Source organism: Atheta coriaria, unplaced genomic scaffold (genome assembly GCF_025399875.1).
Source record: "Atheta coriaria isolate IRGN ID8LTWV9N9 unplaced genomic scaffold, Caltech_Dcor_3.1 hic_scaffold_8_pilon, whole genome shotgun sequence".
Taxonomy (NCBI): domain Eukaryota; kingdom Metazoa; phylum Arthropoda; class Insecta; order Coleoptera; family Staphylinidae; genus Dalotia; species Dalotia coriaria.
The window spans coordinates 2,477,407-2,500,202 of record NW_027045450.1 but is presented as its reverse complement, the minus strand read 5'-3'; the positions used below and the strand labels follow the sequence as shown (position 1 = coordinate 2,500,202).

The window sequence follows — 22,796 nt, the reverse complement described above, 5'->3', positions numbered from 1 at the left end:
TTTACGAGATATTCGCAATTGAATAAAATGGGCAAAAATTGCAAAATGTCACTTTTTAGCACTTTTAGTCGCGTTTTTCGACCTTTTACTGTAGGAAATATAATTGTTTTATATTTTTATCTGATAGAGAATCTTCCAATCTTTCATAATCAACAATTCGTTGGTAGCTATCTGCTTTAGTTTAAGAGATATGAATTTTCGAAAATCGTCGAAAAAAAGTATCAAGCACCCCCCCTTGGCAATTTTTTTCTTAAGAATGAAAATTTCATCTCTCAGATTTCGGTTTTAACTATCCTATCTGATAGAAAATAGTCCGTAGATTTAGACGCTGCGACCAGATCTTAATTATCTCTTTTAGTTTACGAGATATTCGCAATTGAATAAAATGGGCAAAAATTGCAAAATGTCACTTTTTAGCACTTTTAGTCGCGTTTTTCGACCTTTTACTGTAGGAAATATAATTTTTTATATTTTTATCTGATAGAGAATCTTCCAATCTTTCATAATCAACAATTCGTTGGTAGCTATCTGCTTTAGTTTAAGAGATATGAATTTTCGAAAATCGTCGAAAAAAAGTATCAAGCACCCCCCCTTGGCAATTTTTTCTTAAGACTTAAAATTTTATCTCTCAGATTTCGGTTTTAACTATCCTATCTGATAGAAAATAGTCCGTAGATTTAGACGCTGCGACCAGATCTTAATTGTCTCTTTTAGTTTACGAGATATTCGCAATTGAATAAAATGGACAAAAATTGCAAAATGTCACTTTTTAGCACTTTTAGTCCCGTTTTTCGACCTTTTACTGTAGGAAATATAATTGTTTTATATTTTTATCTGATAGAGAATCTTCCAATCTTTCATAATCAACAATTCGTTGGTAGCTATCTGCTTTAGTTTAAGAGATATGAATTTTTGAAAATCGTCGAAAAAAAGTATCAAGCACCCCCCCTTGGCAATTTTTTTCTTAAGAATTAAAATTTAATTTTCTAGATTTCCGTTTTAACTATCCTATCTGATAGAAAATAGTCCGTAGATTTAGACGCTGCGACCAGATCTTAATTACCTCTTTTAGTTTACGAGATATTCGCAATTGAATAAAATGGGCAAAAATTGCAAAATGTCACTTTTTAGCACTTTTAGTCGCGTTTTTCGACCTTTTACTGTAGGAAATATAATTGTTTTATATTTTTATCTGATAGAGAATCTTCCAATCTTTCATAATCAACAATTCGTTGGTAGCTATCTGCTTTAGTTTAAGAGATATGAATTTTTGAAAATCGTCGAAAAAAAGTATCAAGCACCCCCCCTTGGCAATTTTTTTCTTAAGACTAAAAATTTTGTCTCTCATATTTCCCTTTTAACTATCCTATCTGATAGAGAATAGTCCGTAGATTAAGACGCTGCGATCAGATCATATTTATCTCTTTTAGTTTACGATATATTGAAGAAAATGGGCAAAAATTTAAAAATGTCACTTTTTAGCACATTTATGGACGTTTTTTAACCTTGTACTCTTGGAAATATAACTATTTTATGTTGTTATCTGATAGAGAATTTCCCGTTGAATAAGAATCTTCAATCCGTTGGTCGCTATCTCTTTTAGTTTTTGAGAAAATTGCAATCAAAATGTTGAAAAATGGGAAGAACTAATTTTTACCACTTTTCATTCTACGACGGACTCAAATTCGATTGTGTATATATATTATACTCCAGAAAATCTTTCTATGATTATAAATTTAAAATCCATTTTAATTTCAACTAAAATTTTAACCGTTATCTTGTTATGATATGATTTTATAGCTAAATACATCCTCATCGATTACTCGATAGGATCGCGGTCGGTCGCCCATCGTATCTAACAAGCGTTTAATTGAAATTTTCACTTTGCCATCGACGCATCGACGCTCACATGATTGAATTGCATTCGACTACTTCTTGCTGCAAATTCCAGCGTCCTCGACGCACGCATCGTTGACATAGTCGTATTTGGCGTTGCCTATCCGGTTGACTTTGATTGTTTCATGAGCCGGTTGCAAATTAATCGCTTTGTATGTGTGTGATTCGCGCCGGCGGTTAAAGAAATTGCTGTTTTTATAAAGTGGCTGCAAAAATTTAATTAAAGCGCCGCGATAATCACTCACGGTGAAAATTCGCAAACGCGCAACTAATTGAATACAAATTGCAAACGTTACTATATTAACAAGCGGGCGCGCGCGTACACCGTGGTAATTGAATTTTTCTGACAACTCAACGGTGGTACAAAGCCGTCGATATCGGCGGAGCAATTAATTATTACATGCGGCGCGGTGATTTTTTGCCACGGAAGTTATCGGCAAAGCGGAAATTTTCAATATTAAGTCACCGCAATTTTGTTAAACTACTTTTACTAGTAATTACATGCAGTCGATTAAAATCGCTATTTTCATTTCTCCCTCACTTTACATTTGTTTGGTTTGTTTAAGCGGAAAAACATTTTTCATGTAAACGTTTCCAGTTATCGAATCAATAAATTTCAACTTCTGCGCGATGCGACCGCACCTGCTCGACAACTAATAAAAATACGAACACAGCTGAGGAAAGTGGCAATAATATGCCTAAAAGTGCGCGCGGATACATAAAATATCAGCGTAGATAAATTTCCGCTCGGCTGGCTAAACTTTGCGCGCATTTATTCATTCCCATCATTCGCTGCGTGTCAGAATGTTGAATTTCCTCGCAGAATGATTCCGATCAAAACAAGATGATGGTGGCGTGGATAAGCTGCCAGCGCAACGAAAATAACCGCGATGAAAAATAGTTTTTTTGTTTGTCGCCGCCGCCAGAGTTTCTCTAACTTTTTCCCGGTGTCAGGTCAGATGACAACCATTCAACGTTTGCTGCTCACTCTTAGCGCTAAAACTATTACTATTAAGCAAATTGTGTTCTGGCTGTGTTCAAAGTAGGTTGGAGCGACATAATCGAATCGTTGGAAGTGAATTATCCCTCTTTGTCGCGCGTGCATAAAACTTCTATGCATAATAAAAAAGATAGACGAGTGTATTATCCAGGCGGGTGTCCTTTGCATGGTCGTCGGGAATCGCGTGTGCAGGGTGCAGAATTTATTTATCGAGACGATTCGACACAGACGCAAACTTCACTTTGGCTGCGCCGCTGCTGGAGCAAGAGTCGAGGATTTAGAGGATTTGTTAGATTCGCCTGCGCGCCGAAAGCGGAAAACACAATGTGCTCGCGATGTTATTCGAAAATGTTTGCTGTTTTGTTTTAAAAGCGCCGCGCGTGCCAAGAAAACCGCATTGAATTTTAAGCATCTTATTTCTATTTGCCGATTCGTATCGTAATTTATGACGACACAATCGGCGAACAACAGACTCGGAATATTAGTTATACTTTACTACAAATTTTTCCTGATATTTAATGAGTTTTTAAATTATTAGCTTGGTATTACTTTGTGTAAACTAATATGGTTTAGCTGTAGTAATGCATTCCCGAACCAAACAGCCAATTAAGTTCGGTAATATTTGACGCATAACATTGTTGATTTAACTATTTCCCAAATCCACTATCGTCGAATGATTGGAATTCAATATCCTGCTTTAATTATGTTCCTGATTTGATGTAACAAACATCATGCAGCACGTACAGGTTGAATTCTATTTGCGAATTAACGTCTGTAATGTAATTTCTTTTCTCTGGCGCTCACGGCGTACAATTGAAGACATTGTTCGTCCAATTCATACTCTTGTTGAACCTGGCATGCCATTTGGCTCCTGTTTCGGTTCGCGGGGACTCTGGGGCGTTTCGTCTGGCGTTAGAAGTTACAACAGCGTGAGGGTGCTACGACCGCCTGAGATTGCATTTCTATAATTCGTAACTTTTGCCACGCCATTGTAAATCACCATAATTTCGTGTAATTTCTTCGCCCGAGCATATTCTGTGAATGCGCGTCCGGAAATAAGCGGCGGCTTTGGCCGGATCGCAGAAAAGATTTCTTAGAGACGCGCGCATCTGAGTGTGCGCATTTTAATCTCATCGTCGGCGGGCAGAAGCGTAATAGAATTCCGCACACATAAATCGGTGCCGGGCGCGCGTTTATTATATCCATTTCACCGCATTAGTTCTGCGCTTGTAAGAACTGACTTAGAATCGGGGGCACGTCGCCGAATACCAATCGGGTTGTCGCTGCAGTAGTGTGCCAAGTGGCAAGCTGTGCCACAACACGGAAAATATATACGCTTATATCTGTTGTTTATCGATACAGAATGTTGCGACACTATAGAAGATTAGAATTTTACTGCTACTTTTGTACGTGCAATCGGAAAAATTAATTTTTTTCCTTTCACCTTTAAAGCACCACCTTTTCTACGGTTTTGAGGCGCAAAAAGTGTTATTTTCAACACGTGTGGCCAAAGCCGTGACTAAAGTATTTTAGACACGGGTTTTAGTCACGGGGTGGAGCTTGCGCCTGCGCTGTTTAAATACAAAAATTTAAACGTAGAAATAGTGTGAAAGTTGCGTAAGCATCACGTGGCTAAACGTTCTTAAACACTCGATTTATCAACCTCGTGACTAAAACTCTTGTTTAGCCACTTGATTTTTAATATTCTGAATTAAAAAATAAGAATTGTTACATATCCCTATTGTCATTATCTAGAAATTTTACAAAAACCGCCTGAAACTTATTTTTAACCATTTTTCTCAACTTTATCCAAAAAATCGATCAAGTTTTAGCTTATAACTTGCACGGCCTTTTACCTTCCACGTTTTGCCTATCATGCAAGCTACCTACCCATCTACCCTCCGCGGCAATATCAAATTACTTACTCGCAAAGTGCTCTCTCCTCGCTGATCCAACCCGTGCGCTTGTAGCAGTTCGGTATTATTTTTAATACCTATACGGTTCGATGGTCCATGCACACGCAGGATTCGCGCGGTTCGCGTACTCTCAATATATTCAAAAACTTGTTATCGGATTATGCGGACCTGTGCACCTACGGCTTAGAACTAAAACCTTACTCGTGTCAATATACAGGCTGTTTTACCAAAAAATAAATAATTCATGCGGGTCCTTCCGGTGTGCAACACCTACGAGTAAAAGGTAACACTTTTCGCATGCGGCTTTTTCGATACATAAATTCTGACGTGTGACATGAAATATTTGGCAATTTCCCCGCCGAAATTTATCCCACTATCCCAATCTGAATAGAGCAATAAAAGTTGCTTTTACTTATCAGTTAATTGGTGAGGTTTCACGCGAAAATAATACCTAACTTCGAAAGTTGTTTAACTCGCGTAAACAATCGATATTGTTTGTGGGTTATTCAGCAGTGTAGGAAAAAATGAGCTTGCTGGGGGAGTGGAACAAGCCGGAAGCAGAATATGAGTGTCCAAGTGCATCTAACCCCCATACCACATCGATCGTTGGGGAAGATTTAAGGTTCTTTAGAGTTCGCGTGGCATTTGTTCGCTCGTCGACAACTGCGGGGCATCGCCGGTTATTGGTATAGAATAGCAATCGGCAGAAACAGCCCGAAGAGCCCCCCCGAAGGGCGAAGCGAAAATCAATAGGGTGATTTGTGAGCGACGCATACACCCACACGTATCCCTCCTACGTTTGATACAAATACAAATACGTAATATAGAGATCAAACCTTGTTTATCCATAATTTTATAGGCGCTCTCGCCGAGGATATTTTTAGATTTTTCTAAAGGCGTAAATTTCTAAAGGCGCTCGGCAAACATAAACTTTTACCGGTTTAAGTTTTATGGATTTTATGGGCTTTGCTTCATCGGAGAGCAAAATGTCTAAAGAAAAAAAAAGTTGAGAGTTTAACTCTCTGACCCAACACGTATTTGTGCAGGTAGCAGATAGTTTTTTTTCTTCCGGGCCCTTCTTTGACACGAACGGGTGAAATCTTGGCACGTGGTGGGTGTTTGCCTAACAGCGCAGCACAAACACAACGAAATTTACTGCATATTAGCCCCCGATCCCTTGACTGAAGTGTTCGGTTTGCTTCCTGGGGTCCTGATGGTCTGATGGTCTGATCTTCTCTCCTAAGAGGATGCCCCGACGATAATGACTCGGAGGGTTGGAATTTATGAACTGACATTGATTGTTATGCAACGTCGGTAGAATTCCCTAACCTCTTCTATAGTTTCCGCGCCATTTCTCATCAAAGTGCGAAATTCTGAATGTGCATGTATGAATAATCAGGTTGTTAATTAGTCGGCGGTACTTAAATGTGCGAAAATACTGGGTAACTGGGTTTTCTCTTACCAGCCATCCATCTTATTGCGTTTCTAAATGTTGTGGTTGGGTTCGTAGTGGTTGTTTTGCTGGCAGACCCTGTTGACGTTGACGCGCTGCGCTCGAGTAGCTCTGGAAGCTGTCGAGGAAGTTGCGCGCTCCAACTTTCGCATCCGCATTAAGGCCAACTTTTATTTTATTCAAGTAGTTCCAGTCCATCACCGCATCAGCACATCAGAATATTTAAATTCGTTTTTTTTATCGTCGATTTTATTACAAAAAATACGATTTTTGATGTGGAGTATAATGAGTATGATTATATTAAGTATATGTTGTCGTTTTTTGTGCGTTATTGAGCGAGAACAAGACGTAAAATGTAAGAATAAATGCCCGTATTGTTTACACTCGATTTGTTCGCATATTGCACATCGAATATTCGACGCCGGCTGTGATGGCGTAGAGGCGCCTGCATCGTTTCTGTTTATGTTTTGCTTTCACGCTGCATTCGTCGATTTTCAACTCCATTAGGCAAAGTGTTTCATGGCGCGCGCGCGCATTTAATCTGCATGGCAAGAACACGCCGCCGCCGCCGCCGGACCGCAAACGGACGATCGATGTTTTTAATATTTTGCGCCCGCACGTCGTCCTGGAAATAAATCATAACTTTCGGACGTTCGCAATCCATGCTCGCCTCGGCATTCACTCTCGTATGTGCTGCACACGCCGCCTCTGCTTCTTTCGGTTATGTTGATTGCATGTGGATGTGGGGCGCCACGCAGTGCTGCGCTGCGAAATATCAATCTTGCATAACGCGCGCAAAAAAATGCGCCGAAAAAGCTTTGAATACGTTTGACAAGCCGGCCGCGTACGTGGATGTGACATATGTCGAGTTATACGAGTAGGAAATGAAAAATTGTTGCTTGCATTTTCACAAAACAACAAAAATATTAGTTCGAGGTTTTTTCGTTGGAGGCTTTTTGTGCGATTAATAAATAATGGCTGCAATTGAATTTGTTTTGTGGCAAATTTACACGTGCGTGCCCGGTGGCAATTTTTATGCGTAGGTGGAAAGCCGGGAAAGCCTTTGAAGCTTTGTCGATATTGAGAAATACGCACAAACGTGCTTCAGAGAAAAAAACAATAAAAAAACACAAGACAAATAACGATGTCTCGGGTTTTATTTTTACAGAATTCTAGGAATTCTTTGCAATCGAAGAAGATTTTAACTTTAACTCTCAAACGGATGAAATAAAAGCGCCCAAGGTTATTGCCAACTATACATCAAATAATATAATCTGAATAATTTATTTTCGCGTTTTTCTTGCGCCGTAACAAAATGAGTTGGGTGATCCAAGAGACAAGTTAGGAAATTCTCAAAGTCCATAGTGAATTCCCAGCGGTTTTAAGGGTTACTTGGCTTCGACGGCGGATGTGCGTCGGCAGAAATATCGATTTTATAAAGATATCCAGCCGGCGTTGGACGGATTGCGGCAAAAAGCGCAATAAAAGTGCGGCAGGTATTGATTGTCCGTTAAAAAGCAATATTCGCCGCGGCGCGCGGTCGTAATTGAACGTGTAAATAACAAGGTGGAAATTTATTGACGCCAACCGCACGAAAATGAGCATGCAAACGTGCGACTGCCACCCGGAAATTATGCATTTGCACAATTACAAAACAATTGATTTCTATAATGCATTTTATTACGTTTTGTACATAAAAACAGCATTAAAACGTTACGCATGCGCAGTAAATTTATGGGCGGAGCAAATTAACTAATTTTTTAAATTTTTTACTTTAAAAATTATTTGTAGTGAAAAATGATTTCATTTTCACATACTAGCAATATATTGAAATGCTGAAATATGGAAAACAGCAATCTTCCAACCGAATTTATTGTTCGTGCTCATAACACCAGAATAGATTGGATTGACAGATAGGCGGTGTGAATGTGCACGAAATGCATGCACACATGCTCGTCGGGAATATTTGCGGAAATGCAGCAACTACATCACAAAACAGCCGAATTTCCACGGCGCATTTGCAGCTCGGCTACCCTTCTGTGGGTTGCCAGAGACGCGGAAACGCTGAGATGCCGAGGAGTTCTCCGCTTGCCAAGTTATGTGGCCGGGAGTAAGGTAATCGTCAGTTGGGCGACTTACACCCCCACACACCATCCACCCTTACACCCTGTATGCTTTTGTATTGAAATTCGGCTTTTGTTTTGCAATTCAATTCTCAAATTGAACGAATTGGGTAAATATCCCGAACGTGTTGTTTCATTTTTTTCCACCGTATTCAAAATTGAAACATTGCGCTGAAATAATAAAAATAAGGCTGGATGTACGAATGAAAGCTAACAAGCTTTAATATTTTCATGCGTTGGAGGTTTTTGTGTGCTTGGCTGATGTGATATGCGAATTGGGCCGCACTAATTGCTTTGCATTTTCAACCCTCTGCTCTGATGAAACCGTTTATCGTTTCAGATGTCCCGGTTGAGGAGTTTTTGTGTCATGCTTTTTTCACTGCCCCCACAATGTCATAATTTGCGCCCGTTTACATACAAAGTGTTTGAAGCATGCGCGATTTTCGAATTGTGTCAGTAAAGCAACAAACCGTCCTCTTGGATGGCATGTAAATATGTAAATGCGCAAGTGTGTTTTGAATATGAAATGCGTGCGGCGATGTTTTGATGTGGCTTGATGTGCCATTTGCGTGGCGCGCTCAAGATGCGAAGCATTATTGTCGAATTTGGGCTGTGGGAAAGCGAGGATGAAGGGTGGTTTCGGGGATTCACCTTCGTGTCGATGACAATTTACTCTCTATACGCTATTCTCGACGGTGGTGTAGCGTCTTAATACAATCTAATTTAAGGGCTGGTGTTTATTTGAGCTGATGAGCACGAAATTCTCTGAAAGCTTTAAGCTCACATGCTTTGCCAACGTGAATAGATTTCGATAATATCCTATGAACCAGGGGTACATTCTGTGATTAGCGCCATCTATATTTCAATTAATTAACTATAAATATGATTAATTCCTCATTTAAACTTTCAACCCTCATTTATCACCTTTATTGTTAAATTTTTGCAATAAAAAGTAGCTTATATTCTTTCCCATGATTATAAATATCTCTATATAAAATTTTATCATAATTGCTTTAGCGGTTTTTGAGTTATCGAGAAACAAACATACTTATCTCTCAAAATGAGTAAAAAGTAGTAAATATGCCCTCTAGAATTAAATAATTTATAGGCTTTTACAACACTTGACATATTGGCGCTTGGTTTTTATTGCGCTTTTGCACTGAAAGCATTTTTTGCCGCGTATGAACACAAAAATCTTTTTTTTTTTGCTCGATACACTTCAGCTCCCACTCGATGCGTTTCGTACGTCATCCTTTTGTACAGCGAGCGATGCCTGGCATGTCGGTCATATATGAAAGGAGGCAAAAGATTAGATAAGGAAAAAAAGAGGGCCACATGCTGCGTCGTCTTATCGTCGTGCGCCTAAATGATCGCTCTTTTGAAGCCTTTCAACGCGACGGCGCGTACGATGTTCGTATTAAGCGAATAATGCATTTATGGATCGGCTGAATGGATGCGCGTCGGATGGACGTAAGCCACCAAACCTTAAACTAGTTCTATTAGTGTGAGGATTAATAAATTTCGCGATTGAAACGTGTAATTTTGTAATTTTTATTTTGTGAATGAAACCAGTGTCTCAATTAATTTCGCTAACTCAATTCGCATCTCGGATAACTTATGTGTTTGCGTTTTATTGTGAGCGCTTTCGAACGACAGATAAGGCGCGCAAGTCTTTTGTGCGCAAATGATAAAAGTTCCACGCGCGCAACTTGGAGGATTATTTCGCGCGTCGCCATCGGCGGGGTGGTTCCGTTGATGAAAAATAAAAGCGAAGGAAATCCCATTGTGCCAACAGACTCGGATAACATAGCAGTTGAAATTCGAAATTACAAAAGTGTTTCAGTTTCCATTCGCGGCAACAAATTCTTAGAAGCGAAACATTTATCTACCAATTACGGGCGCGCACAAATCGACTTTCAAAGACAATCACTTTTCTCGCCAACAATACATTTCAGACGCTTGCGTTATGAAGAAAATCGTTTATTTTTAGAGTGTGCAGAAGTATCTACTTACACCTGTTGTTTACGAGCGTCTATGAATTGCGCTAAAATGATAAAAATTTCATCCGCTGAAATTGTGGACGTTTAGATCGGCGCGTGATAAGAGCGGTGGAAAAATGCAGAGACCGTTTGCTATTCCCAGACGTGCGACTGGCCGAGCGGCAATTGCGAAATTTGCCATGTCCTGAATATCCTGGGTTTGGCTCCACGATCGCTGGTAATACCATTAGGCATTAGATATTGAACGAGAGCCGTTGTAAAACCTGCTCGTAAAATTTCTCGTTACGTTGAGGACAATCGTATAAATATTTTTTTTAATTGCTAGTTTACTGGTTATGTTAAAACCAGCCACTCGGACGTCGTAAAAATCATTGTTTTACACCGGAATCCTGCGTAATAAAATTTAAAAAATTAATTGTTTAATTTTTTTTGCAGGGACAATATGGCGGATATATCACAGGACCGGAAGTTGACGTAGGCAACCCTGGTGTGATCGTATCTCGTCGTCGGCGTGTGATGCAAACTTTAAAACGCAGCATTAACCGATGTATCGCCTAGGCTTTGCGGTTCTCCTGTGTCTCTCCGTATGGCTGGGCGCACCCTCACCCTCCGACGGGCAGCTTGCCTGGACGCCTATCTACGTGGACGGAAAAAGTAAGTCGAACAGACTATTCCAGACTATCCCAGACTGTGCTTCATATTACACGTTTTTATCCGATGTTTTTCACCGCTCGCAGATGTTTGTTTACTGCGTTTTCTGTGTGCGATGGTCATTTGTGCGAGTTTTTTTGCGTGTAATCGTTGTTTTTACGCGGCTAGCAAGTTTTTAATGAACAAGATTAAAAAAGGTCAGTAATTACACAAGTTTAGGGCGATTTTTATTGTAAAATCAGAGATATTGCTATTTTTTTTCGGATTGGTAGAAAAATAATATGAATACGTGGCGGATACTTGATATTCAGTTTATTATCGTAATTATCAAGCGTGTTGTCCGGCTGTACAACTCTAATTCGATGCTTTACTATGCACTCGACGCGGATAGTACGTGTAGTATGCCGGTGAGCGCATATGCGACGCGCATCGAGGGAGGATTTAATTACATTTTCAAATTAACCAAAAAGCGATTACTTCGGCCCGCCGACGTGCGCGGCGCCGCAAATTTGTTGCGATGCATAATGCGCGAGCATTCGCGAATTAATTATCGCAGTAATTAATACCGAATTGTGTAACGCATGTTGCACACTTGATTTCCGGGAGCTAAATATAATAAACACGGATTTCTTACAAGTTGTCCAAAATGAAATCTGAAATCGTGATTTTCTTGTTTGTTTTGATGAAATTTTCAATTTCCTCTTGTACCTTGATTAATTATAAACTTGATGAATAATTATAATCCACCTTCATTGAAGAGTAAACAATTATTTACGCCGGTATAAGATTCATCCTTCTACCTTGGATGAAACTCAAAATTCTAATCCGTGTGCGACAAAGAAAGTGATGATATCAACATTGACGCTCTGCACACAAATACAACCAACACGAATTGTTGATTAACTGCCGTGTAATCCTTATGCGGAGTAGCGAAAGCAAGTGGCGGCGTGTACATCCCCGTTCCATTCGCATTTAGATACCAGACACCGCATGCCACCCCCAGCGTCGAGTGGTCCGTTTGTTTGGGGGGTGGCGAGTGCGTAATTGTTTTCGAGTGTGTTCCGTACGCGTGTTGCAACCCACGGGCAATTAACGTCAATCAACACGCGAGTGCGAAAGGATGAGGAGGTTGCGTCAAAGCAAAACCAAATCGAATAAGATTCTTTTCTCTGAATTTATCGATATAAATGCAAAACGGGCAAATCGTAAAAGTTGAAAAATATTTTCCTGTTGTGTGGAAAAAGACAAAGCTGCGTGTGATATTTACGAGCGTCTAGATTTTTCTATAAAATAAAAGCAGATGTTCGATTGCGATAATATTTTACGCGTGCTGCGATAAATTCTGTATCGTAACGCGTAACACAATAACAGTTGGCGCCGGGCGACGGTAGCAACTTGCCGCCCGCTCAGTACCTGATAAATATTTTATTCATTTTCCGGCGGCTTGCAAATGCGTTACGCTCGCAACTTAGTTTTTCGCGTTACTTCCGCTTGACTCGTTAAAGGCCGCAATCACGAAATGCTTTTATGACTTGCGTCGCAACCACAACGATGAAGCAGCGGGCTGTGTTTTAAAGTTTCGAATTTAAATTGAAACTCGGAGCTGGGCAGGGATCGATCGGTGAGATATGCGCTCTCGGGCTGAAATTGGCAGGCGGTTGTGGAAAAATGCACAAATCGCAAAATCAGCCCCCAATGCAACAAAAACAAACGCGATTGAATCACGCCATTGTCTTTTGCTCATATTGTAGCTGCGTTATGACAAGCATTGTGTGTAGGAGTGTAGGTCTAGAAAAAACTCGGCACAGAGAGAAAAAAAGCAGAACTCTCAGGCCTCCAGCGGCGGAGGCGGCAGCCGAGTAGACCTTTTTTCGTTCATGTTGCGTTCGTGCCGCCGGACGTTTTGCTTCGCACGCTCGTTCGCAGTCAGGGGAAAAACGCAACTTTTTTAATTATTGAAATGCAAATGCCTATTCTCGCGTATTTTTCCGTTTTGTGCGTCCGAAAGTTCAAAGTTTATTTTAATTAAACGCATAATGTGCGCCGTGCATGTCTCCGGCTTGATTAGCTGATTTGCATTTATATTTTGACGGCAAATATTTGATTTGCGCGTGTTTTCAGAAAGTGCTAAACCTGGAGCGTAGGGATACAATCCACCCTCGGTAGTATTGTTATGCGAAATGCGGCGGAGTTGAGCAATTAATTCGTAGATTGGCTAGCGATGTTGCGATGACCGTCCGGTGCTACGCGAAGTTGCGTTTTAATGATGATCGCCTCGAGGATTGCGGTGATACTGATGAAAATTTGAGAGTTGCCGAGTTAAACTCGTGTGTTTGGCTAACAAAATGTTTGGAACAAGCGTATCGTGTTAATTATAATATAACTTGCATAGTTTCTATATCTTTTGTTTTGTTTGATTTGATTCGACGATGTGCATCGCTCCCGGCCCAAACCCCGACTGCGTCTCAACCTATAGTTATCGTAGGCACATTAGTGAACGTGATGACTCATGATGTGCGAACTACAGTTCGGACGTCCGAATACTCACGATCATATTTTTAGCTTTACCGTCGCGTGACTGGTGACGCACATTCCGTGCTGTTTTGTTTTCTTTGGAGGCTTGAGTAAAGTATACAAATTAAATTCCGTGTTTTGTGTTTTTTTTTAATTTTCCGCATGATATATTAAACGTTATTTATTATAATAACGCATATCATCAGAGGCACGTCCCGTCAGTTGGCAGGCAGGCAGCAAGCCGTCGTTGGCAATGAATTAATGAAAAAGGAAATTAAGTCGTTGCATACGCTCCGGCGTGAAATGTGAGTTTTAATAATGAAAAACATTACCGCGTACCTTCTCGCGCACAGCCAGATGCGCAAAAATAATACGCGCCGAGTGCCGAGAAACGTTTTGTATTTGGTTTTTTGTTTGTTTTCTCCACCACACACAAACATGTACGCGGGCTTAATGGAAAGCTGGTTTTGCAACATTGCGTTGCAATCCAAGCGAGAAGGTGTACACCGGGACGTGTACTCGTACTTATTGATTATGCAGATGAATGGCAAAAAGTGCTAAGCGTTTAGATGTAGATGTAGCTCGCACGTGGAGGAAAACACGAGTTTACCTCCCGAACGGCAGATGATTTTAATTAAACATTGCTATAATCTTGATGCACAAAGTACGTTTCTTGCGCACGAAGCAAATTTTCGTTGCAACTATGGAAGAAAATAGATAAGGGGTGAGGAGGACTATGGATACGTGACGCAATAGCATTCGAAAGCAATTCTCGTGTTTCTTTGCTGCTTCGCGCTGCAAATTGTCTGTTATTACGAGGTGGGGTGGGCTGCGGGAGCGATTGTTAGCTGTTTCGAAGAAAGTAACTGAAAGCGAGTAATGCAAGTGACAGATGAGACTAATACTACGTTGTCAGTGTACCGTAAATTACTATGTGATCTTTTGTTACTTCATTGTTAAGTAAAAATTTATCATTATAAGAAAATTTACTCTCCTGACCCTTTTTTTGAGTAATTGAAATATTCTCATCAAGAGGTCAAGATGGCGGACAATTACGGATGTAACAAAAAAGGGAAACCATTTGTAAACACCCTTGCGGTTTCGAAACACATTTCATTACCTTATCTCTGCGCGAGTGTTTTTACCCCAGCGCGCATGCAAATAATGCACCTTCGCGCACAAGTTTGCATATTAATTATGCGAACGGGGTAGTTGTACCTGCGCGCCCTCGCTAATTTGCATGGCTTAGGTGTTGGTCGCGTAATTCAGTTGTTGTGTCTTGCGCCGCTGAAGGCGAAACCAAAGGCGCGTCGCGCTCCAACAAGCATTAGCCGCGTACATATTTCCCCGGCTTCCGCTTCCGCTCCTGCCCGAGAGGTATTAAACCCGTCGGACTTTCGGCGGCAGGACAAGGGACGTATGCAGCCTGTGTACACATACGCGTGCTAGAATTCAATCCGCAAACGCAGCCCCGACGACGACTTTATGAAGTTGTTCGCGGATGTGTGTAATGTGCCCGCAGCCCCGCAGCTCTTAGCTTACGTCTTAGAGTTCCCAAACCCTCTTCGTACGATTTGAGCTGCTTGAGTGGGTCTAGGTGTAGGTGCTGTTTTTGTTTTTGTTTTCTGTTGGGGGCTAATGAACAAATGTGTTTGATTGTTTCCGCAGGCCAAGTGGACTTGTGGACGCAGCAGGCGAAGGGGTGTGCCTGTCCATGGGAGGGTGGCAGTACCCAGTGTGCGTGCTGTGTTGCCGACGGCGGCTGCCATTGCGGCAAGGAGTCGCCGAATCGATGCACACAATGTGGACTCGAGCAGTACTGCAATCACAGTGAGTAGAGTAGAGACTAGACCATCACCCCTTTCTAAAATACCAAGCACCAGCAAGTTGGATTGCAACTGAAACGGAACCCTGATCTCGAATGGACACTAGACCAGTGCCGAACGTCCGTTTCGATTCAGACCTGCTGCTGCCGGCTTGGATATTTTCCTGCTTTTGATGTTCTTGCCCTGTGATTCTGGCTCGTCTAAGCTTCTACTAGTCTAACCCCTAACCCGTTTAGCGTCCGAGACATAACTGCATGCCGGAAATGCGCACAATGGCGGCAACAACATGACAATTAGCTTGCTTCCCAATTTTGTCCTCGGAACAAAACTAGACGGGGACTATACAACTACCCGAAAGGTCATTAACATAATACATTTATTAGGTCCTGAATGTGGAACGAAGAGGAGCGTAACTTTTGTCTCGTTTTGAGTGCGCCCAGAGAAAAATATATACGGCTGCTGCAGCTGTTCACCGTTCCGGTGATGGCAGCAAAACAAGAGTGTTTTCGCCAGCAGTTTGCAGTTGCGAACTTTTCGCGAGTCCAATTTGTCGAAATGACGTCCGCAATTACGGGCGCCGGCAGGCGCATAATATTATATTGCCGCTGATATCAATTTTTGTCTCTGCAAAGCAATCAAATCAACTTTATCTACATTATCATTTATTTACGTCGGAATATGCTGATGCAGGATCAGCCTCATATCACATTGCGGTAAATAAATAACCGAATGTAAATAATTAAGTTGAAACACGTTGAATTCCTAATACAAAGGTGTGCACTTCCCATTTCAGCCGGTGCTATAAACTGAACCCGCGTCAGCATATTCAATGTGTGTTCTGGACAAAGTTATTTTAGTTCCTAGTCGAAAATTGACGCGCCACTCGCGCGCCCCCACTCCCGGAATTAATTATTAAATTCGACCTACGCGAAATAGTCGGGATTGCTAGAGCGAGAAGAGAGAGGAGCCCCGCTTTGCATGCATGCAGTAATGCGGCGCGTTTCGGGGCCGTGATCAAATCTTCCTCTTCATTGATCCGTTGGGGGATGAGTGGATGCCATTCCGTTTGCATTCTCGTGGATGCCTCGCGCGTCGCATGCGAAAGAAAGATACTTTGATTAATTGATTTCATTAATCGCGTTTCCGCAAATCCGTTTATCGATCGCGGCGAAGGTTGAGTACGGTCTAGGGCCCGCGGGGAACAAAACACGTTATAAATTATATTAGCGCAAAAAGGTTTGAAATTTTTTTTGCTTGCCTCGGATGGCACGCGATGCTTTTCGGTGACCTTTTTTTTTATTTGCGTTGCCTGTGAGTAATTTTTCATGTCGTGTGGAATAGGTGCGCAGGTGGATCCGGAAAACGAGATAAAGAATGAGGTCCTCGATATTTGGATATTTGTTCACTTTATATTGATAACAAACCATCAAATTCCGGCGGTAGTAAATTCTGTATATTTCTATAATATCTTACAGTGTGTAATCTGACGATAACATCGACGGAATTGTACGAGAAATCAGGGAAATATTTCGGCCAGATAAAATCACCCTCGTTGGAGGGGCCCAATGCCTGCTACTACACCTTCGTGCCGCAGCCATTCCAGCGCATCGAGATCCAGATTTACCGGCTCGTCAATACGGGCCGCTTCAACGGTACCAGGTGAGTGGGAGACCAAAATCACACACGTCCCAACGACCGAATATTGAGCTCAGCAATTCCGCAATCCGCAATCTGGATGCATGATTTTATCCCGGCGGTGGCGATCGTTAAAAGCTCTTCTATGCCTTTTCTATAATTACTGGCACTTAATTGGTTACGTGATTGAAATTCGAATTGCGTGGTCTTGTGATTTTAATGATAATGCACAAAATTAACATCTAAAAGAGGGTCGGGCTATTATAATGAATAATTTTTATACGCTTTCATGAAAAACCACCTCGAGGCTTAAAATTAAGCAAAGCGGACATTAACGTGCGTTTAACGTACATTAGGGTCGGTTAAGCCCCGCTATGTTTCCACGGTAATCGAAGGGCGATTTTCCGGGTCAGCCCCGAGCTTGAGGGGCTCCAGGTGCATCGTTCGTGTCATCGCGCGGCGACAATTATATATAGAATGGTCGTGTCGGTGCTGGACTCCGGCTCCAGCACCAATAAATCTTGACAAATTGCTTCGAATGTCTTTTCCACCCTTGACAACTCCCTTCCACTTCACCGTGTGGAACACTAAATTCCTGCAAACGTCTAAAATTTATTCTTAGCAAAATGCTGCTACACAATTTACATGACATTATAATGAGTCCTAAATTGACCGTGTGAATTGAAACAACATTAAGTACTGAATGCTGAATCCCAGCTGTTTGGGATTTAAACAGATTCGGGGCAATTTCGATCCACTCCAGATTCTGACAGCGCTTGAATATTCAAATGCTGTGTGTCCATTTATTTCCGGACCGTTTCGGTAACGCCTTCGTGACGTGCGCACGAAAGCGCTAATTGCATGCAGCCGGAAGTATTTTCAGCGCTGTCCACGATATGTCACTTAATATTCGTGGGAAACGCGCCGCGTGCTTATATTTAGCTTCGGCTATAAATATTTCACTTCCGGTCGAATTTAATCAGAAATAAATGGCATAGAAATAGCCAGGACGCTCCGGGCTGGATGAAATATATTGCGCGCCACCTAAATAAACAGTTTTCATAGGTCAAACAGTCGTTCGAAAATAGAGAAATTCTATATTATATTTGACGCTAATTGAAAAGCCTCGTTAGTTTTGTTTAATAAATATATAGCGCTTGATTTTGAGTGAGTTTTGACACTCACTGTGTATTTATTTCTTTTAAATTAACCAAATTGAACTGCGAATGCATTGCAGTGTAATTTTGGTTGCATAGGGTACACTTACCTAAATGAGCTACTCGAAACGCAACCCACATGTCATGCAAGTTAAATAAATTCATTACGCGTGTACCTGCCGCCCGTGATTTCGACATCAAATTTGGACGCCATTAATAACGCCAAACTGGGTTATTAGCCAGCGTGACGGGGTGCGTTGCGCGTCTAGCAAACACTTGCATACATCAAAATTGCATGATCGCACAAGATTCGGAGTGTGTCTAATGCGGCTCCGAATGCAAATTGGCTTCTGATTAATTGACGCCGCCTCTTCATAATTAAGACAATATGACACATCTCTCTTGCTAGCGGGGGCGAATGCTATTTGTGTTTGCCGATTTCACCGAAGCGCATCGATTTGGTAACTAATGTCTGTTAAATCCAGGTTAATTTAGGTCCATTAATTAATAACTGACCACAATGCAAACCCTGGAGATGTGCGAGGGTGGTTTATTAAAAATTCGACTGGGAAATGATATAATTCAAAGTGTGTTTCCTTTCGAAAGCAACAATGGAGTCCTTCCGCTTTGTTTGTTGGTGATTTATTCGATTATTGAATTTGTCGGTTTGCTCGACGCGTATACAATCATTGCAATTGATAAACAAATACCCAGAGCAAACAAAGCGGACCATTAATTGACTCTAGATAGATGGTAACGAATCGCGTATTATGCATTCCGAGCATAATGCGGTTGTTTACCAAAGTGATTAATTAATTATTGAATTACAGCTGTGTCGGCGGCCATCTTCTGCTTATGAGCGGCACGGAACCAGTGTATTCCGCGCATGAGAATCAACTCTGCAGTCAGAATGAACGCTACTCGCCGCCAGTCGTCTTTTTTTCGGACGACGGTGTCGCCACCTTACTTTTTGAGTAAGTACTAACTTAGATTTTTTGCGCAAATAACGAGTATTTTTATGGGATTTAAAAGTTTACGACCGCTTGTCGTCGCGCAAAGTTTGCCATATACGTTTCGAGCATCAACCATGATTAATTACGCTCACGTCGCACACGCTCCGGCGTCTTTAGTCTAACTTAGTTTCTAGCACTTAGACAAAACAGTTTCATAGTTAATGATGACGACGACAAACTTTTCGCATTCTGGACACGGAAAAAATTCCCCGGGGGGGCGGGGCCCGAGTGCATCCGACAATGTCAACATTGTTGCAATGTTGCGCTGACAAGTCAAGACCGATGATAATTAAAATGTGCGCGCAATTAATCAAATTACGACAGCTACGCTCACTGAACATTCTGCTAAAATGCAGTTTATTGGGTTGTCAGTTAACTGGCAGACATTTTGTTTTGTTTGCGAATGGGGCAAAATGTATGTAAATCAGGAATGAAGAAGATTGCTACTTTTCTAGGATATACATAAACGTTTTTGCCCCTGCGTGCTTCGAGATTTATGCAAGATTATCTCGTCCCTGCGAACTGCGCGCGGAAAATTCCTCGACGTCGTCGAGATTTTAACATAAACAACGCGCGGATGAAAAATACGCTTTCGCAAATAGTTCATTCTCTGTTTTTGGTTCTTGCTGGCGATTTGCATTAAATTCGACTTTATTTTATTCTTCTTTTCGTTGTGTTGCCTTGCAATTCGACAAATTGCACGAGCAATACCAAGTGGTGATTAATTACCAATGCCTGAATGTAAATATCGCTAATTAACGATAACGAATTGCGCGTCGGACACATTTGAATGGTGCGGACGTGCAAAGTTTCGTTTGTTGGCCGAGTGCCGACAGTGATTCTCGCGCGTTAGCAAATAAACTTTCATGCCCGCAGTTGTTTACACCCTCCGGATAGTTTTCGTTAATTAGAAGCGTTAGTTTTGTCTTTAGCTTTTACTCCCATCCAGATAATGAATAATGTCAGCGAGATTGCCACAAAGTGTCGCCGTAAGATAGTCGTAAAACAAGGTTAGGTGGTATGTAGATCGGTGTCGTTAGGCAACCAAATGTACACAAACGCGTAAAATTGAGGCACTGTGAAAGGCCAACAAATTGGATAGTAAATTCAGCTCTTGTGCTCTGCACAGCATTCTCGCAAGTCACGAATTTCTATTCGCGCGTGAATTTCGTTTACATGATTTATCACTAAAAAGGTACTCCGTCTACGACGGCGGCTTTGCGCTAAGTCCGAATGTCGTATCCATATCATGGCCAAAATAGTTGAGAAATTACTCTGTTGCCAGCCATAAAATAAATGGTCCCATTTCGCAAACATTGAACGCGCGCGGTTTTTTTCACTCGCCGAATTGAAATATGAAACTGAATATTTTTTAATTAACTTGTCGAATATCGTGCTCAATATTATCGATAACGCTTTCATCGGATAACGCTCCGTCTGTCACGGCGAGTGCGTTTGAGAGTGTTTATTTAAGAGATGCATCACTTTCGGAAAGTTGGCGATGAATGTCTGTGAAAAGTTGGCGTTTTGTTTGCACTCTACATCGTAAATTCCGTCGCAAACAGCCATAACTCGGCGGAATCTATTTGTACGTCGGCGAATCAATACGAGGGGCGAACTTCCGAATCAAGTTCCAAAATTGTTTTAAATTTGAATGTCATTCTTGAAGCGGTTGCGTGAAGCGAGTCAAAAGACCGAATTTGCATGTCGGACGCGCGATGCCAACTCGAGATTGCTTTGGATGAATTTTTGACATGGTACAAGGTTATTATTAGAAAGCCATCAAATATCTTCTTGAGACATAATGAATTTTTCCATTTCCATCATTTTTCCCGCATTCATTTCCAGGGTAACGGAGAAGACTCGCCGCTCGCAATTTCTGGCGTACTTTAGTTTCTCTTCGCTGAACAGCACTGATGGTCTTGGCTTCCCGCAACGCGGCGGGATGCGACTGCAGAACACAGGTAAGCGGGGCATTTCTCTAAATAGCTCCCGAATTTAAATTCATTCATTGAATTTCTGCTTGCTGCGTTTCTGTGCAGATTGCGACTGGTTGTATCAGGACTTTGCATGCGAGAAAGCAGGTCACTGTGTGTTGGCTAGTCCCGGCTATCCCGGCGTCTACCCGCCGCACCGGCAATGCAAATACCACATAACGACCGGAAGCGACAGCACGCTCGTGCGGATCACGTTCACCGCCATGCTGCTGCCGCGCGAGTAAGTTGTCTTCATTTCGCGCCCGCTTTCACGCGCGCTCCTTTCACATGAGGCGCAAACCGCCCGCACCCCATCCCCTAAGTCGACCCTTGCGCGTGAAGACCTGTCAGTGCCCGGCGCGTTTTCACTCCACATCACATTTCTTTCTCCCCGAAAAGAAACATGCGCTTTATTTTGTTCGTTTTTTCCTTTTTGTGTAATCGTTGAAATTTGTTTTGGTTTTACGTTTCTTTCTTTGCAACAGCTGAACTGATAGTGATAAGGGTAGTTTTTGCCAGCATGTCAGAAAAATACAAATTCCGAAATCGTTTCCAAGAGTTTCCAGCGTGGTAACTTTTAGCACTTTGCTTTTGCTTTGTTTCGTCCTAATTTGTGCTAAAATCGAGTCTGCTTGTGAATGCAGCCGATGCTCCACTGATTACATCGCAGTGTACAAGGGTACCACCACGTCCTCGCCGCAGCTCGAGACGCTCTGCGGCAACGGGCGCAAGAAAATCGAGTTCACCGGGTCTAATCTTTTAATAGAATTTCGGTAAGTTGTTCCACGAGTTCGATAAGTGATCGGTAATTCCGATTTCGTTTGTTTGGCAGCACGGGCCCGCAAACGCCGCCGTTCGAGTACAACGGCTTCGTCGCTCAATTAGCATTCCTGGCGGAGAAGAAAACAACCACAGAGCCGGCCGCGACGCTGCCACCGGCGCCGCCACCGCCGCTCGTAACTCACGAACGGATATCTCCATCAAACATCTTAGGTGAGTGCGTCGCGTGCTCTGAATTTTTATTACACTATCGCACTGTATCCCACGACGAAGAGAAATGGCGACTATTTTTCCGCTTCCGAAACTGTTAACTATAAACTCTAAATGTTCTCCTCGACCGGTTTTATTACTTCGGTGTGAATAATTTGATGTGTCTGGATTTGTAGCCAACGAAACGGGACCACCTGGCGCGAACTTCACCGGATGTGACATATTAATATCCGGTAATAATACGCGCAATGGTCATTTCGATACGCGCGAATACGATTGGTTCCCAATCTGTCGCATCACCTTCCAGGGACGGCCTACAGATGTCGTACACATTTCATTCTTCAACTTTCGCTTGAGGTAATTTCACTTGAAAGCGGAAAAAAGAACGAATACAAATGTTTCATTTAGGGCTCCATCGTGCAAGACTCAAGTGGAGGTCTTTGATGGCTCGCTGGAAATACGAAAGAATTTGCTGGAGAAATTATGCAGTCCCCAAATTAAACAAGCGCGGGATCCGGATGACTTAGAGACGAAGAAACTGCTCTCGTCAAAGAATGAGATGGTGTTGTTTTTCATGCGACCCACCGCACCAGTCACCACCAACGATGCAGAATTTTTAGCAGGGAGGTTTTATTTCCACGATGGT

General features: G+C 42.0%; 1 protein-coding gene across 3 annotated transcripts in view; it reads left to right on the top strand.

Annotated features, from left to right (window-relative positions):
* The window catches only part of LOC135797753 (uncharacterized), a 57,126-nt gene that overhangs the window by 31,875 nt on the left and 2,455 nt on the right, over window positions 1-22,796 (top strand). For all 3 annotated transcript variants that reach the window (XM_065310261.1, XM_065310259.1, XM_065310258.1), the window contains 10 exons: window positions 10,824-11,042; window positions 15,222-15,383; window positions 16,855-17,038; window positions 19,002-19,145; window positions 21,033-21,148; window positions 21,227-21,401; window positions 21,805-21,933; window positions 21,993-22,153; window positions 22,327-22,507; window positions 22,559-22,794. In XM_065310261.1, the coding sequence (XP_065166333.1) occupies window positions 10,934-11,042; window positions 15,222-15,383; window positions 16,855-17,038; window positions 19,002-19,145; window positions 21,033-21,148; window positions 21,227-21,401; window positions 21,805-21,933; window positions 21,993-22,153; window positions 22,327-22,507; window positions 22,559-22,794 (1,597 nt within the window). In that variant the 5' untranslated portion in view covers window positions 10,824-10,933. The remainder of the gene's footprint in view (window positions 1-10,823; window positions 11,043-15,221; window positions 15,384-16,854; window positions 17,039-19,001; window positions 19,146-21,032; window positions 21,149-21,226; window positions 21,402-21,804; window positions 21,934-21,992; window positions 22,154-22,326; window positions 22,508-22,558; window positions 22,795-22,796) is intronic.